At 42.9% G+C, this 14,645-nt stretch overlaps 1 protein-coding gene across 1 annotated transcript in view; it reads left to right on the forward strand.

Moving 5' to 3' along the window:
* The window catches only part of LOC124613460, a 171,908-nt gene that overhangs the window by 91,699 nt on the left and 65,564 nt on the right, over positions 1-14,645 (forward strand). The window contains exon 3 of the mRNA XM_047142164.1: positions 13,857-13,974. Within this exon, the coding sequence (XP_046998120.1) occupies positions 13,857-13,974 (118 nt within the window). The remainder of the gene's footprint in view (positions 1-13,856; positions 13,975-14,645) is intronic.

Below are 14,645 nucleotides of genomic sequence, written 5' to 3' on the forward strand. Positions count from 1 at the left end.
TGAAGTGCTTTAAAATAAAGCCAAACGTGCCCAGTGTAAGTAAAACTTTTGTTACAGTCGCGAAAGGTGGAATATTTCTCAATATTACATACGACACTTATGTGGTACTTAAATTAAATGAAATATATAGGTATCTTGTCCACATTTCATTCTCAACAGTGTGGCAACTAAAATCGACCATCCGGAAAGTATACTCTATGGACTTTTACCTCTGCAAACTCTTCAAAATTTCGTGCAATGGTTTACTACATTTAATGCTGTATAATAACTGCGTTGAACATCGAAACAAAATTAAGTCATTTATGGGGGGAAGGTATCAGTCAAGAAGATAGGTAAAAATCTAATTTTTGAGCCAAATAGTTTTTGTGGAATCGAATGATAAAAGAGTGTCAAAGCAGTCGGAACACAATGCGTCTGCACAGGCGAGCAGTGCAGTGACAAAATCGCTCACAGCGCGGAATGCAGGGAGCACGTCTTTGTAGCAGCGAAAGGGTTAATGCGGCCGTGGTGGCTTTACTTCACGAACTGCGCGCTCCCCCCTACACGTGAGCTTGCGAACTATGCTATACTATGGCGCTGCTTCTATTGGCGCGTGCGTCGTGTGCAACTGGCAACGCAGCAATCTCCCGCGTCTGGGCAGGCATGCGCGAGCCGCCAAGATAAAAGAATTCAACTATAGTGAGACAAGCACTGCGGGGAAACCGGAACAGAAGAGGATCGAAACGTTTGAAATGTGTTGCTACAACCGGATGTTAAAAAATTAAGTGGACTGATGAGGTAAGGAATGAGGAGGTTCTCCACAGAAACGCCAATGAAAAGAATATGTGGAAAAAACTGACAAGAAGAAGGGGCAGGATTATAGGACATCTGTTAAGACACGAAGGAATAACTTCCTTGGTATTTGCAGAGCGTAAAAACTGTAGAGGAGGACAGAAATTGGAATACATGCAACAAATAATTGAGGACGTAGGTTATAAGTGGTCTTCTGAGAGGAAAATGTTGAAGCAGGAGAAGAATTCGTGGCGGGCCGCATCAAACCAGTGATAACACTGATGGCTCAAAAAAGAAGGCAACTGGGAACATTGAAGGTATTGAACATCTTCTCTCACAATGGGATAAATGTATTACCAGTTATAGTTATTACTTTTGAAATGATAAAAAGCTTACTTATTTTTCCCATCCGTATCTTTCCTCTGGCCGCCCCTTGTAGGTTGACAGATGTTAATTTTCTTATTTATGCCTTTCTGTTCTTGAAAAGTTGTCATATTCTAGACACTGGGAATGGGACACCTACTCTTTTATTATGATATTGATAATTATCTTATTTCTTCTTCATACTCACAAGCCTTAAAAATAAGCTTTCGTTAATGTCTAATTAACCTAAGTCTCATGTAGCCTGGAGAATGTGGTGCCGTACTGGAATGAACGTCAAGACAGTATGAGAACGAATAAATCATAATCAATACCTCTAGTGACATATCGTACATAGCAAAATGAATTACGGAAATGGATGTCAAATTCGCCTTTATCGCTTTTGCTTTTAACAAACTTATTCCTTGTGAAAAGTATCCTTACGTGGGGATGGCAGAAGTATCTGCCACTTTTCGAAGAATCGGAGCAACAGAAAGATGGTTCAAATCAAATGGTTCAAATGGCTCTGAGCACTATGGGACTCAACTGCTGTGGTCATTAGTCCCCTAGAACTTAGAACTAGTTAAACCTAACTAACCTAAGGACATCACAAACATCCATGCCCGAGGCAGGATTCGAACCTGCGACCGTAGCGGTCTTGCGGTTCCAGACTGCAGCGCCTTTAACCGCTTGGCCACTTCGGCCGGCAGTAACAGAAAGAAAAGGAAAGATTTGCGTGAAGACGTATTTCAGAGGATAATGTGGTGTCTGTTTGCAGGTGGCAGGCGCCGCTAGCCAGGAGGCGGGCTCGTCCGCCGCAAGCAACGCCGCCCCCGAGGAGCCTCAGGACTCAGCGGCCTCCGCCTCCTCCGCCTCCGGCTCCGCTTCATCGTCGCCCCCCGCCTCTCAGCCGCCTACGGCTGCCCCCGAATCTGCTGAGTGAGTACCCGGCTTGTGTGCAAGTGCTACTTTCCGACTAACAACAGCAGCACCTCGGTTCTCGATTATTTTCCTTCAGCAGACAACAATTATACACTGGCCTTCACTCTTGGAGTATGATGATACACGGAGGTAGCTGTCTGCGTTCTAACGCATATAGTGTGTCCATGATTCATAACGGATGTAACTAGCTATAAATACACTCCCGAAAAAAAAAGCAGCTCTCTCAAGAACTATGTTCAGTGGCACTTGGGTTCAATACGCGCATGCTCAGAGGCGGTATTGTTAGTGATTCATTTGTCACGGTTGTCGTATACTTTCCGTTTTGACACTGCAGGCAGTAACTGTGCTCAGTTTGGAGGTGCAGAGTGTACAAAAGGGTACAAACGTGCTCCGCCGGCGAGTACGTCCTTTTGTTGAACAGCTTCAGGTATTTTATACGGGTCGCATTGTGGGCCTGCGGGAAGGTGGATGGACGAATCGATGGACTGATGCACATGTTGGGCATAATGTATCTATGTCTTTACCTTCAACAGTGGTCTGTGAAACACTCGCACACCTTTAGACCAGATTATGGGCGTCCTCATAATACAGACGCACGTCCAGATCGTCGCAATATGTGAGCAGCGGTGGCTGACCGAACATCATCCAGTGATGAAGACGGGGCAAATGATGAGCTTGCTGTGTCATCAGGGACCATTGGAAAGAGCTGCTTGCAACAGGATTAAGAGAACAAGCGCCTCTGGCTAGGCTGCCACTGACGTCACCACACAGCCAAGCATGACTACTCTGGTTTAGTGAAACAGTTAACTGGTGAGTGGAATGACACTTCTTGTCTTCAGTGGTGAGAGAAGATTCTGTCTGTTTATGAGTGATGAGCGTACATGTGTGTGGCGTAGACCTGTTCCGGAGTGTATTCTCTTTCGAAAAACAGCTCGCACCCCAGGCTTCGTGATGTGGGAGGCTATCAGTTACAATTCGAGGTCACATTTGGCGTTCCTGCCGGCTAAAGCAAATAGTAGATGTTATTCCAGGTGCTACTGCTATGTATTCGACAGGAAGGTGATGCGAATTTTTTAAGCAGGACATTGCAGTCCCACAAACGACTACTGCGACTAAACGTGCCTTTCGTGGTGTAAAACAACTGCTGAGGCAACCAAGATCATCAGGCCTGTCACCAATTAAACCCCAATAGGACATGATAAAGCGGGAACTTACTATTTCTCCATGGCCTGTAAAAACCATTGTCGAATTACAACAAAAGGCGCAAGATGATTGGCCATTCGGCACCTTTATGATAATATAAATGCTAGAATACACTCCTGTGTTGCCGCGAAGTGGTGGCGGAGGGGGGGTGAGGGCGTAAAAATGTGTAGTGATGCGACTGTCTGGGTTGCCTTTACTGCGACATGTGTCTTCCATATGGATTTGTTATCCTATACTCTTACAATGATGAACTACAAGTCACACCACTTGTCCTTGAGAGTGTAGCACTTTTTTCTGGCGGTGCGTTACAAACTAAATCCCCAGCTGTGTATGAAAAAGCTTACAGACACTTTAGTCGTTATAAGGGTTTGTAAACTGAGTCTCATTTTTGTCGGGCGGTTTCATTCACGCACACTGTAATGTGAGTAGGTTTTGCACTTGTGAATTACTTTATTATTACGTAGAGGACATATACACGAATTCTTGACGAGATATGGATACCAAGAAAAAGAGGCCAAGGAACCATAAAGGCTCGGAATTTATTACATGTGAGTGGATTACGAAAATAAGTGAGCAAAAGCAGGATGTCTGAAATACAATGAAGATATTTTCAAAAAATACAATGTCATGGACACAAATCATATTCACTGTAAAATGATCAGTAAATGGAAACGCTAGTTAATTTATTAGTACACTCACACGATTCATAGAAGATAACTCTCTTCATTACAATACGTTTTATTATACTGCACAAGCGTTATTTTATTACAAGAAAAAATATCACTCAAAGTGGAAAAATACTGAAACAACTATTAACTGAGGTATATGAGGTGAAAGGGTCCCACTCACCGATATTTGGAAGATGCCCCCACAAGAAAGAGCAAGGCACCGAATTTACATATAGCAGGAATGATTTTCGAATTACCGTTCGACAAATTCAGGTCAGCTATAGTTTCCATATGTCATGTTAGGCGAACGCCAAATGGTTCCCTAATCAGATCATGGTCGATTTCCGGACTTGTGATTTGCCCCTAGCTGCAATACTTTCCTCTCTTCCTCGTGCAGCTGTTCGCCTGGATGACAACGTATGTGGACACGGCCATCGACCAGATGTAACAATAAGCGCGATTCATCCAACCAGGAGACGCGTTTCTGTTGACACTGATTCATAGTCCACTCTCGTTTATCTTGGTCCACTGCAATCTAAACTGACGATATCATTGGATGAACATGGAAACACGTAGGGGTCGTCTGCTGTGGAACCCCATGTTGAACAATGTGCGCTGAGTGGTGTGCCCCGAAACACTTGTGGTAGCACCAGCATTGTACTGTGTCGTCACATCTGGTACAGACAGCGGCCTATATCCTCTTTACGGAGCGGAACAGCCTCTGACCGCCACGTTCTGTGAAGAGGGGCGGACGTATTACACCTTGTCTGATGCTAGTGGCTTCACCGTCCCTTAACCACATTTCATCGATGCTCATGACAGCAGCACGTGAATAGCCTACCATCTTCGCCGTTGCCAAGATTCTCGTTCTCAGACTTCGGCCCAGAACAATGTACCGTTTTTTGAAGTTGCTCATGTCAGTTATTTCTTATATTTGCCACCCGTATCGCCGCTAGAGTGATTCTCCATTCGTCTCTGTTCCGCCTATCTTACCGCGTCACGTAACGACAGCGTCACAAGAACGGCGTCCACCAAGGCGGTGGTCAGTGATCACAATGCTTTGACTCATCTGTGTATTTCTCGAAAGATATGGGAAAGGTTCCACATCGGCTGTTGTTTATAGGCACTGATTTTATTTTCTGACGCACAATTGGCCAGTTTCTGGCTTAGAGGCCATTCTCAAGTGCTGAAGTTGTCAACATGTCTTTTTTTTTAGTTATTTCATCCCCCTTCCCACATATGGACGAGGAGAGGGGCGCCAGTCAGGAGTACAATATTCTGCTCTTTAGCCAAGCGAATTAAAAAACATAGAACGAATAACATAATTTGGGGCTGTTTTTTTTAATTTTAAATTGAAAATCAAAGTCGGACAGTTAAAAAATGAAAAATATACGTTTTAAAAACACATTGCAGAAAGTTGAAATTCTTCTGATAAAAAGCACAGAAGCACTGTAGTTTTACTCAAGATCTGAAGGACTTGCACTGGCTGAGAACTATTGTGGGAGGATAGAATATGTTACATAGAGTTGAGGGGGTGTGTAAAGAGATAGGGGCTGTTAGGTAGGGAAAGTATGGAGAAGATAGGTGGAGGTGAAGCGGGTACGGAAAAAAAAGAGAGTGAGGAATAGTATGGTGGGTGGGGAGTGCAGTGGTTATAAGAGCATAGGGATACGGATGCATGGAGAGGGAAAAGGAGAGAGGGGCGCTGATGCAGAGTGGAATAGGTGGGAAAGAGTTAAGGCTGGCAGGAGAGGGAGTTTGTTGAAGATGCGTTGAGATAGGATATGGAGTGTGTTTGGGGGTAGGGATGGAGGGATTTGTTTGTGAAGGCGCTGCAGCTGGTCAGTGATTAGGTGGAAACCAACGGTGTTATTGAAATCTAGTTTCCGGACAGTATAAGAGATGCGGAGGTGTTCGATATGGGTGAGGAGGGGTGGGAATTTGGTAAGATAGTAGAGGGCCAATGCAGGGCAAGGTAACCGGATGCGCCACGCGAGACGGAATTCATGACTCTCGAGGATTTGGAGAGACCTGTGGAACTTTAATCGGTTGGAGATTCATGCAACATTCGCGTAGTTGAGGTTGGGTCGGATCAGGATTTTGTAGGCAACATGTCGTAATATACCCGATTATTTAACAGCGGACATCACTGTTCTGAAAGCGAGCACACACACGTGCAAGCCTCAGAGTTACAACAGAATGTTTACTGAATACAGAAATAGTCATTATGGAAACTATTAACACGTTCTTAAACATTGTATCTGCGCACTTTCATAGTTAAAAGTCAACTAGCTGAGAGTAGCCTGTAAGGCCGCAATTGGTGAAGTGTACTCCATTAAATAAAGTAAATACTGTATGTGCAAAACAGCAGCCGAACTGGAATCATTACAACGTGTTTTAACAAATATACTGTTGTGGTATTTTTCAGTACCTAGTTTGAAAAGTTCTTCATATAAAGATACAAAACTAATTGACGAAAACGTGCTACAAGTTACTAAATATTTCTACAGACCTGCCACGCTAGCCTAGAACTTGCTTCTTTGTAATGGTTTCAAATCGTTTGTTTTGTGGATCTTTCTTTCGCACTCGTCTATTTTTACAGCATTCGGGCTATGTATCGAGTCTGCTTATTGGCAGACTCGAATCGTTACACGATTTCTGTAACAGGGCTCCGTAAGAAGCTCTATCCGAAGAGGCCTGGTTACCGGCAAACTAGAAAGGTTGCCTACACTACAGGAGTAACTGGGGTGGCCGAGATTTCATCTCTCAGCACAAAGACAGAACGGGTAACACTGCTCTAGTATTCGAGCACCCTGATTTATGTTTCCTTTTGTTTACCAAATATTGATTGCCTGTGTGCTTTCCTTATTCGATCCAAATTTGTATTCTTTCGCTTGTGCCATTGACGTTGACGGAGGTTAAACTCTTATCTACCACTCCGTCGTAACACAAGGACATTTCTAAGTATATCGTAAAAGAGTATTGATGAAACATGGAAATATGACGGCAAATGATCTGGAGATAATCAGTTGACACGAAAATTCGGCCCACTGGGATGAGGATAGGGAGACACAAGTGTAGAGATCCTGCTCAGTGTACTGTGTTAAGCTCTGAAGGCTCCTAAGTGTCTCGTGATGTGAGAGAACACGATGGTAATTCGTCCGTCGGATGTGGACATTAACATCATCTTTTCTTCTTTCTTTCAGCGTCAATGATGTAGCGAACAGGGACACAGCGTACTTGGAACACAATATCTGTGTTTCCTAAAGAAGCCAAACGTAATTAAGAAACCTTTCCTGCTTATGCAGTTGAACCCCAGAAGACTTCCCCTACACTAAGTACAATAACAATATTTTCGCTACGAATAATCCTTCGTGCAGGGAACCACAAACAACGAAACACTATATCCATAACCGTAGAGCCGCACGTAGACCTTCTAAATGTGCAGTGTCGTCGTTGAGAAACCTTAAATCTAATTCGACATACCTTGGCACCATAAAACGCTAGCGCTGATCTTCATTATCTTCGTAAGGATTTATACTAATTATTGCCTTTTGTAGGATTCCCACAGTCTCAAGTGCTTTTTGCACTGGTCTTCTCTCCTGAATCGATATCATCAGTTCTCTACATTAAGTGTTCTGTCTAGTAACTCTGAATTCTTGGTAACGCGCACCTATTGACTCTTCTTTTCTTCTGCAACAACATGTTATTAATGCAGTTGTTCCCCATCTTAGTGTATTTGCACCTATCTTGTAGTTCTTGCCAACCGATATGTTTCAGCTTAAATAATTTTCATGTAAGTGGGAAAATTGTCTCTGCTATTTTAATTGACTTTTGATTCTGCTAACAGTTTGATCCGTAAAGCAAAATATACGGTCCAGTTACATTAATGTGACCACCACGTATGTTCGACGTGCAATAAAGTCAAAGATGCGGAAACGGTCCAATTTATCTGACGTCGAAAAGGACATGATCATTGGCTTTTGGGCCAAGGGTGGGAGGATTTCCGAAACGCCTAAGTTTTTAAAATGCTTGTGTGCCGCCGTGGTTAAGGTACACCGTGCGTGGCGAAACTGCGCTATCCAAAACCGACGCCGAGGCAACTGTAATACAACAGGGTCATAGATGACAGGTGCTATATTGCAATTTCTATGCTGTTAATAAGGATGATGTAATGTTCCTTTTGAACTGCAGTGTCAACAGATTTAGAATTATTGAAAATGAAATCCCAGATCGAATAAATCACTTTCGATTCATAGAGCCACTCAATAGAAGCGCTATCTATGACAGGGAGATGACATGACGAGTAGCAGAAGTAACGACGATTAGCTGACCTCTGGCTAGCGTGTATCAGTACTTACTAGACTATAGTCTGATTTAAGGGTGAAGACCGCGATAGAAATTTCTTTTGAGCCTGATTTTTTATTGGCTTAAAGTGTTCCTTAGAGGGTACGTTTTGAAGAATCATTCGTGTAAAGTGTGCCATAAATGTTAAAATCTCTTAAAACAGCGCTTTACTGCATGGTGATCTGGCGCATTCGAGCGCTCTAATGCAACCGGTGTAATACTACAACAATTACCGACAGAACAGATTCCTCGTTAGTTTGGGATGTATCACACAGGGCATTAGTATCAACTAAAATAGTATTCTCAACAATATTTTTATTCGTAACATGATTCGTTTATGGTAAACAGTCTGAAAACACGTGCTTGTGTCGCGTCTCCTTAACTTGTCATTTCGGTTGGTTTTTAAATGTAGTAAAACGTTAGTGCTTGAAAATAACATACGCATTTATACGGATAGAAAAATCGTAGAGTAATTCCAACCGTTCAAGAAACGTTTCGATTGGAATGCGGAAGACAGGTAATCGATATAATTTCGTCAAAATGAGAGTGTTTCGACATCGCTGAAAACAACGCCAACTGCACGTTCAATAGTTCTTCAGTTTCAGTATTATAAAACGCAAGTTGAAACTTTAAACGCTTGCTTTTTTTTTTTTTTTTTTCAAAACAACATTTTTCTTGGTGGCGGGAGCTATAATTCATGAAATATACGTGCAATTACATTATACGTTTTGTAACTTGTGACGCGGCGTTTATTGTACTGCATTACTTACGATTTTTGCGATTTATTTTAATTTAGATTTTTTGGTGCTCGTTTTCATAGGACTTTTTTGTCGAAAAAACAGACTTTTCTTCAGAATGCCCCCATTTTTACAAAAAAAAAAAAAAAAAAAAGAATCCCTACAGTCTACGATGGACAATACCATCAGTTTCAAAGCAGTTTTTAAATTTTGTTCTAGGTAGAAAATTGTGGCGTTCAGAGCTCCCACCAATCGGCCTCTCATTCGGCGAAGGCTTTTCGTCGGTGTTGTGTAGCCTCCTCTGGGTTCAAGTGTTTTTTTTTTTTAAATAAATAACACAATCTTAACGGTGTACAATAAAGGACTAAGTCAGTTTTGTAATATGTTTGTTATTTTATTAAAGAAAAAAAAACCATCGGCTGTAAAATCGAGTGTCACCCTGGTCTACCCCCTTTAAGGTTTGGCAGCTAGCAGCCCGCACTACTCCTGCCATCAATACACCAATGAGAGCCTGTCGCTGTCGGTTCGGTGTTACCACTTCTGCTGCGAAAAGCATTGTGCCCGTCAGTTATCAGTAAACTGTTGCAGTAGGACATTCGTGTAACATTTACTTTCGTGTGGCTCACAATGTGACATAAAAGTAGTCGCAAGCGGGGCGTGAGGGAGTCACTACTGAGGACTCTACCACACATGGAATGTCATTACACAGAAGTATACGAAACTTGGAATGCAGAGTTTTTATGTTACTTTTGTAGGAGATTTGGACTTTAAATTTCGTACTTGAATATTTACAAAATTGCAAATAAACTCCATCTTACGAAGCGTATACACATAAAAAACAATACCATTCGCAACATTGGAAATATCTGTTCATGTGCGAGGCTTCTGGACATAAACGAAAAAAAAAAATTCCTTGGCTTAAGTAGTTTTGAATATGGGACTTTGTAAGTTTGAAGCTGTTTCCCGAAGGGGAAACTTCAAAATTTCAATATAATTTACAGCAGTCTGACCTTGATTGAAATTAAGTGCAAATTTTTGAAATGTTTAATACACTATGGAGGTCAAGGCCTTAGATGAATTTCAGATATGTTGCGTGATTTTTGTAGAAGATTTTCTACCGCCGCTTGGAGCGGAGTGCTGCCTGCAGGCAGTACTTGCCGCGACAAGGTCGAAACTCTCGACTTTAAACGTATGGTTCCAACTACGAGGACTTTTTGAAAAGTAATGTGTCTGAGGTTTTTATGTGCAAACTCTTATAAATTTGTAATTGAAACAAACTTTATTAACAATCTACATTCTTTATTCTTCACATCTACATTATTGCAGCGCCCTACTGCTAGAGAGCTCCGAATTGTAGCATGTAAGATGGTGGTGTGTAACGTAACTATGTAGATGCGTGAGATACAGAGTGCCGTTATAGTGTTTCGAAATCGAAGTTTGTCCACATATGGGGCACTCTCTTCCTCAATATGACAATTCCGCACCACGCAGGAGCGCTGCAACATCAGCAACAATGCGACGCCTTGGGTTCACTGTGATCGTCCATCCTTCCTACACTCTTGACTTGACTCCATCAGATTTTTAGCTGTTTCCAAACCTTAAAGAACGCCTTCGAGGAATTCTCTTTTACACTGATGAGGCAGTGCAAGCAGAAGTGAGGTTGTGGTTCCGCCAACAAAGTAAAACGTTCTACAGTGACGGCATTAACAAACAGGTCTCTGCTTTGTAGAAATGTGTTTCTCACCAGAGTGACCATACTGAGAAATAAATGTGCAGACATCAAGAATAAAGATGCAGAATGTTAACAACGCTTGTTTTATTTAAAAGCGTTAAGGGTTTTCACATAAAAAACTGTAGCATTACTTTTCAGCACAGTCGCATGGAAATTATTTTGGATTCGATAGCAAAAAGTTGGACAGAATGACAGAAATATCATCTAATTTTACAATATGTAATCAAAAGTATCCGGACACCTGGCTGAAAATGACTTACAACTTCGTGGCGCCCTCCATCGGTAATGCTGGAATACAGTATGCCTTGGTGACAGCTTCCGCTCTCGCAGGCATACGTTCTATCAGGTGCTGGAAGGTTTCTTGGGGAATGGTAGCCCATTCTTCACGGAGTGCTGCACTGAGCAGAGGTATCGATGTCTGTCGGTAAAGCCAGACACGAAGTTGGCGATCCAAAAGATCCCAAAGATGCTCTACAGGATTCAGGTCAGGACTCTGTGCAGGCCAGTCCATTACAGGGATGTTAATGTCGTGCAACCGCTCCGCCAAAGGCCGTGCATTATCAACAGGCTGTCGATCTTTTTGAAAGATGCAGTCGCCATCCCCGAATTGTTCTTCAACAGCGGGAAGTAAGAAGATGCTTAAGACATCAATGTAGGCCTGTGCTGTGATAGTACTACGCAAAACAACAAGGGGTGCAAGCCCCCTCCATGAAAAACACGACCACACCACAACACCACCGCCTCCGAATTTTACTATTGGCACTACACACGCTGGCAGACGACGGTCACCGGGCATTCGCAATACTGACACCCTGCCATCGGATCGCCACATTGCGTACCGTGATTGTCACTCCACACAATGTTTTTCCACTGTTCAGTCGCCCAGTGTTTACGCTCCTTACACCAAGAGAGGCGTCGTTTGCCATTTACTGGCGAGATGTGTGGCTTAGAGCAGCCGCTCGACCATGAAATCCAAGTTTTCTCACATCCCGCCTAACTGTCATAGTACTTGCAGTGGATCCTGATGCAGTTTGAAATTCCTGTGTTGTGGTCTGGATAGATGTCTGCCTATTACACATTAGGATCCTTTTCAACTGTCGGCGGTCTCTGTCAGTCAACAGTCGACGTCGGCCTGTACGTTTTGGTGCTATACGTGTCCCTTCACGTTCCCACTTCTCTATCACATAGGAAAGAGTGGAGCTGGGATGTTTAGGAGTGTGGAAATCTCACTTACAGACGTATGCCACAAATGACACCCAATCACCTGACCACGTTCGAAGTCCGTTGGTTCTGCGGAGTGCCCCATTCTGCTCTCTCACGATACCTAATGACTACTGAGTCGCTGATATGGAGTACTTCGCAGTAGGTGGCAGCACAATACATCTGATATGAAAACGTATGTTTTTGGAGATGTCCGGATACTCTTGATCGCATAGTGTATATTGACTTGTTAAATCTAAGACAGTGTTTAACTCCATACGTTGTGTGTTACATGAAGAGACCTCGCCAGTAAGTAGTTAAATTTTAGAAAACTTTATATGAAAGTGTTTGGAAACATATAAACATAGTAGAATATTTTATGCATGCAAGTGAAAAGGGAAACTGAAATTTGAGTGTAACAAGAATGAGAAATATTCTATTAACAAAGTCATGCATAATTCCTATAGTTGTTCAGAATATGTTCGGATAATTTTTCCGGGTAATCATGTTTACTGGAACGTTCTCACACAAAAAATTCGGAAGCGTTGCTTTTCGGAACGCCCTCGTAATTTCAGTTAGGCTATAGGCATTCCAACAACTCGTTCCTTGCGGACACAATCAGAATACCCTCCTAGATAATGCATCTTGGGGTTAGTAATGCAGTCGGTGACTGTGGGAAGTGTGTGCCACAGCTGGCAACTGCTACTTCACCTCCCGCCTGTTGCTACCTTTGTAAGTAGGCTGTTTAGGTTTTTATGTTGGTAACGTCACTTAGTGCTCTGTATGAAAATCGCTGGCTGTGCTGTGTGTAGTCTGTGGCTGGTTGGCATTGTTGGAATATTCGCTATTGTAGTGTTGGGAAGATGGGTGTGAACAGCACATAGCGTTGCGCAGTTGGAGGTGAGCCGCCAGCAGTGGTGGATGTGGGGAGAGAGGTGGCAGAATTTAATGAGTAAATTTGTAATATTGGATATCATGAACTTATATATATATATATATATATATATATATATATATATATATATATATATATATATATAGTGCTATAAAAAGGCACGGCCAAGCTTTCAGGGAACATTCCTCACACACAAATAAAAAAAAGATGTTATGTGGACATGTGTCCGGAAACGCTTAGTTTCCATGTTAGAGTTCATTTTAGATTCGTCCACGTTACGCTGAATGGAGCACGTTATCACGATTTCATACGGGATACTCTACCTGTGCTGCTAGAACATGTGCCTTTACAAGTACGACACAACATGTGGTTCATGCACGATGGAGCTCCTGCACATTTCCGTCGAAATGTTCGTACGCTTCTCAACAACAGATTCGGTGACCGATGGATTGGTAGAGGCGGACCAATTCCATGGCCTCCACGCTCTCCTGACCACAACCCTCTTGACTTTCATTTATGGGGGCATTTGAAAGCTCTTGTCTACGCAACCCCGGTACCAAATGTAGAGACTCTTCGTGCTCGTATTGTGGACGGCTGTGATACAATACGCCATTCTCCAGGGCTGCATCAGCGCATCCGGGATTCCATGCGACGGAGGTGGATGCATGTATCCTCGCTAACGGAGGACATTTTGAACATTTCCTGTAACAAAGTGTTTGAAGTCACGCTGGTACGTTCTGTTGCTGTGTGTTTCCATTCCATGATTAATGTGATTTGAAGAGAAGTAATAAAATGAGCTCTAACATGGAAAGTAAGCGTTTCCGGACACATGTCCACATAACATATTTTCTTTCTTTATGTGTGAGGAATGTTTCCTGAAAGTTTGCCCGTATCTTTTTGTAACACCCTGTATATATATATATATATATATATACATTAATTCATGAATTTTTCAAAGGGGATGTTTCACCTTTGCTAACAGTACGTGATGTATGTTACAGGAGAACGGCGGAACCGAAGTTGGGCGTCGACGAGGAGGAGGCGGACCGCCTGCGCGCTGCGTTTGGCTACGGCGGAGGCGGCGCTGCAGGGGAGACGACGCACGGCGTGGGATACGGAGTGAGTGCCCAGCAGGCGGGCGCGTCTGTAGCTGTACTACACGATTCATTGCTCTCGTCTGCTCTGGCACCCAGCAATTCACAAGCACTAACCGCTCCCCTGTGTCAAAAACCGTCTACCTGAAGAATGAAGAAGTATGAAGTATTAAAGTACAAGGGGCATTTGAAAAGTCCGTGTAAAGTCCGAGAGATGGCAACACGGGCGCGTATCGAGGTCATGTTTAGTTAGTAGCATCTTTGCAAAGAACTCACACCAAGTTTCAGCCATATTGGTCTATTTATTTGTGTTTGGCATTCGCGTGAATCAAGGAGGTCGAGTGATTGTCAAAAAATGGACGAAGAAGAATTTCGTGTGGTGATTAAACATTACTTTATGAAAGGCAAAACGCCTCAGGAGACTAAAGAGAAGCTTGATAAACATTACGGTGACTCTGCACCTTCGATCAGAACAGTTTATAAGTGGTTTCAAAATTTTCGGCGTGGCCATATGGGTACAGGTGATGCTGAACGTTCTGGTCGCCCTGTGGAGGTTACAAATCCAGAAATCTTTGATAAAATCCATGATATGAAGATGGATGAGAGAAGCGTTAAGGTGCGTGAGATTGCTACTGCTGTGGGCAACTCGAATGACCGGTTACATAATGTTTTGCATAAACATTTGGACATGAGATA

Source organism: Schistocerca americana, chromosome 4 (genome assembly GCF_021461395.2).
Source record: "Schistocerca americana isolate TAMUIC-IGC-003095 chromosome 4, iqSchAmer2.1, whole genome shotgun sequence".
NCBI lineage: Eukaryota > Metazoa > Arthropoda > Insecta > Orthoptera > Acrididae > Schistocerca > Schistocerca americana.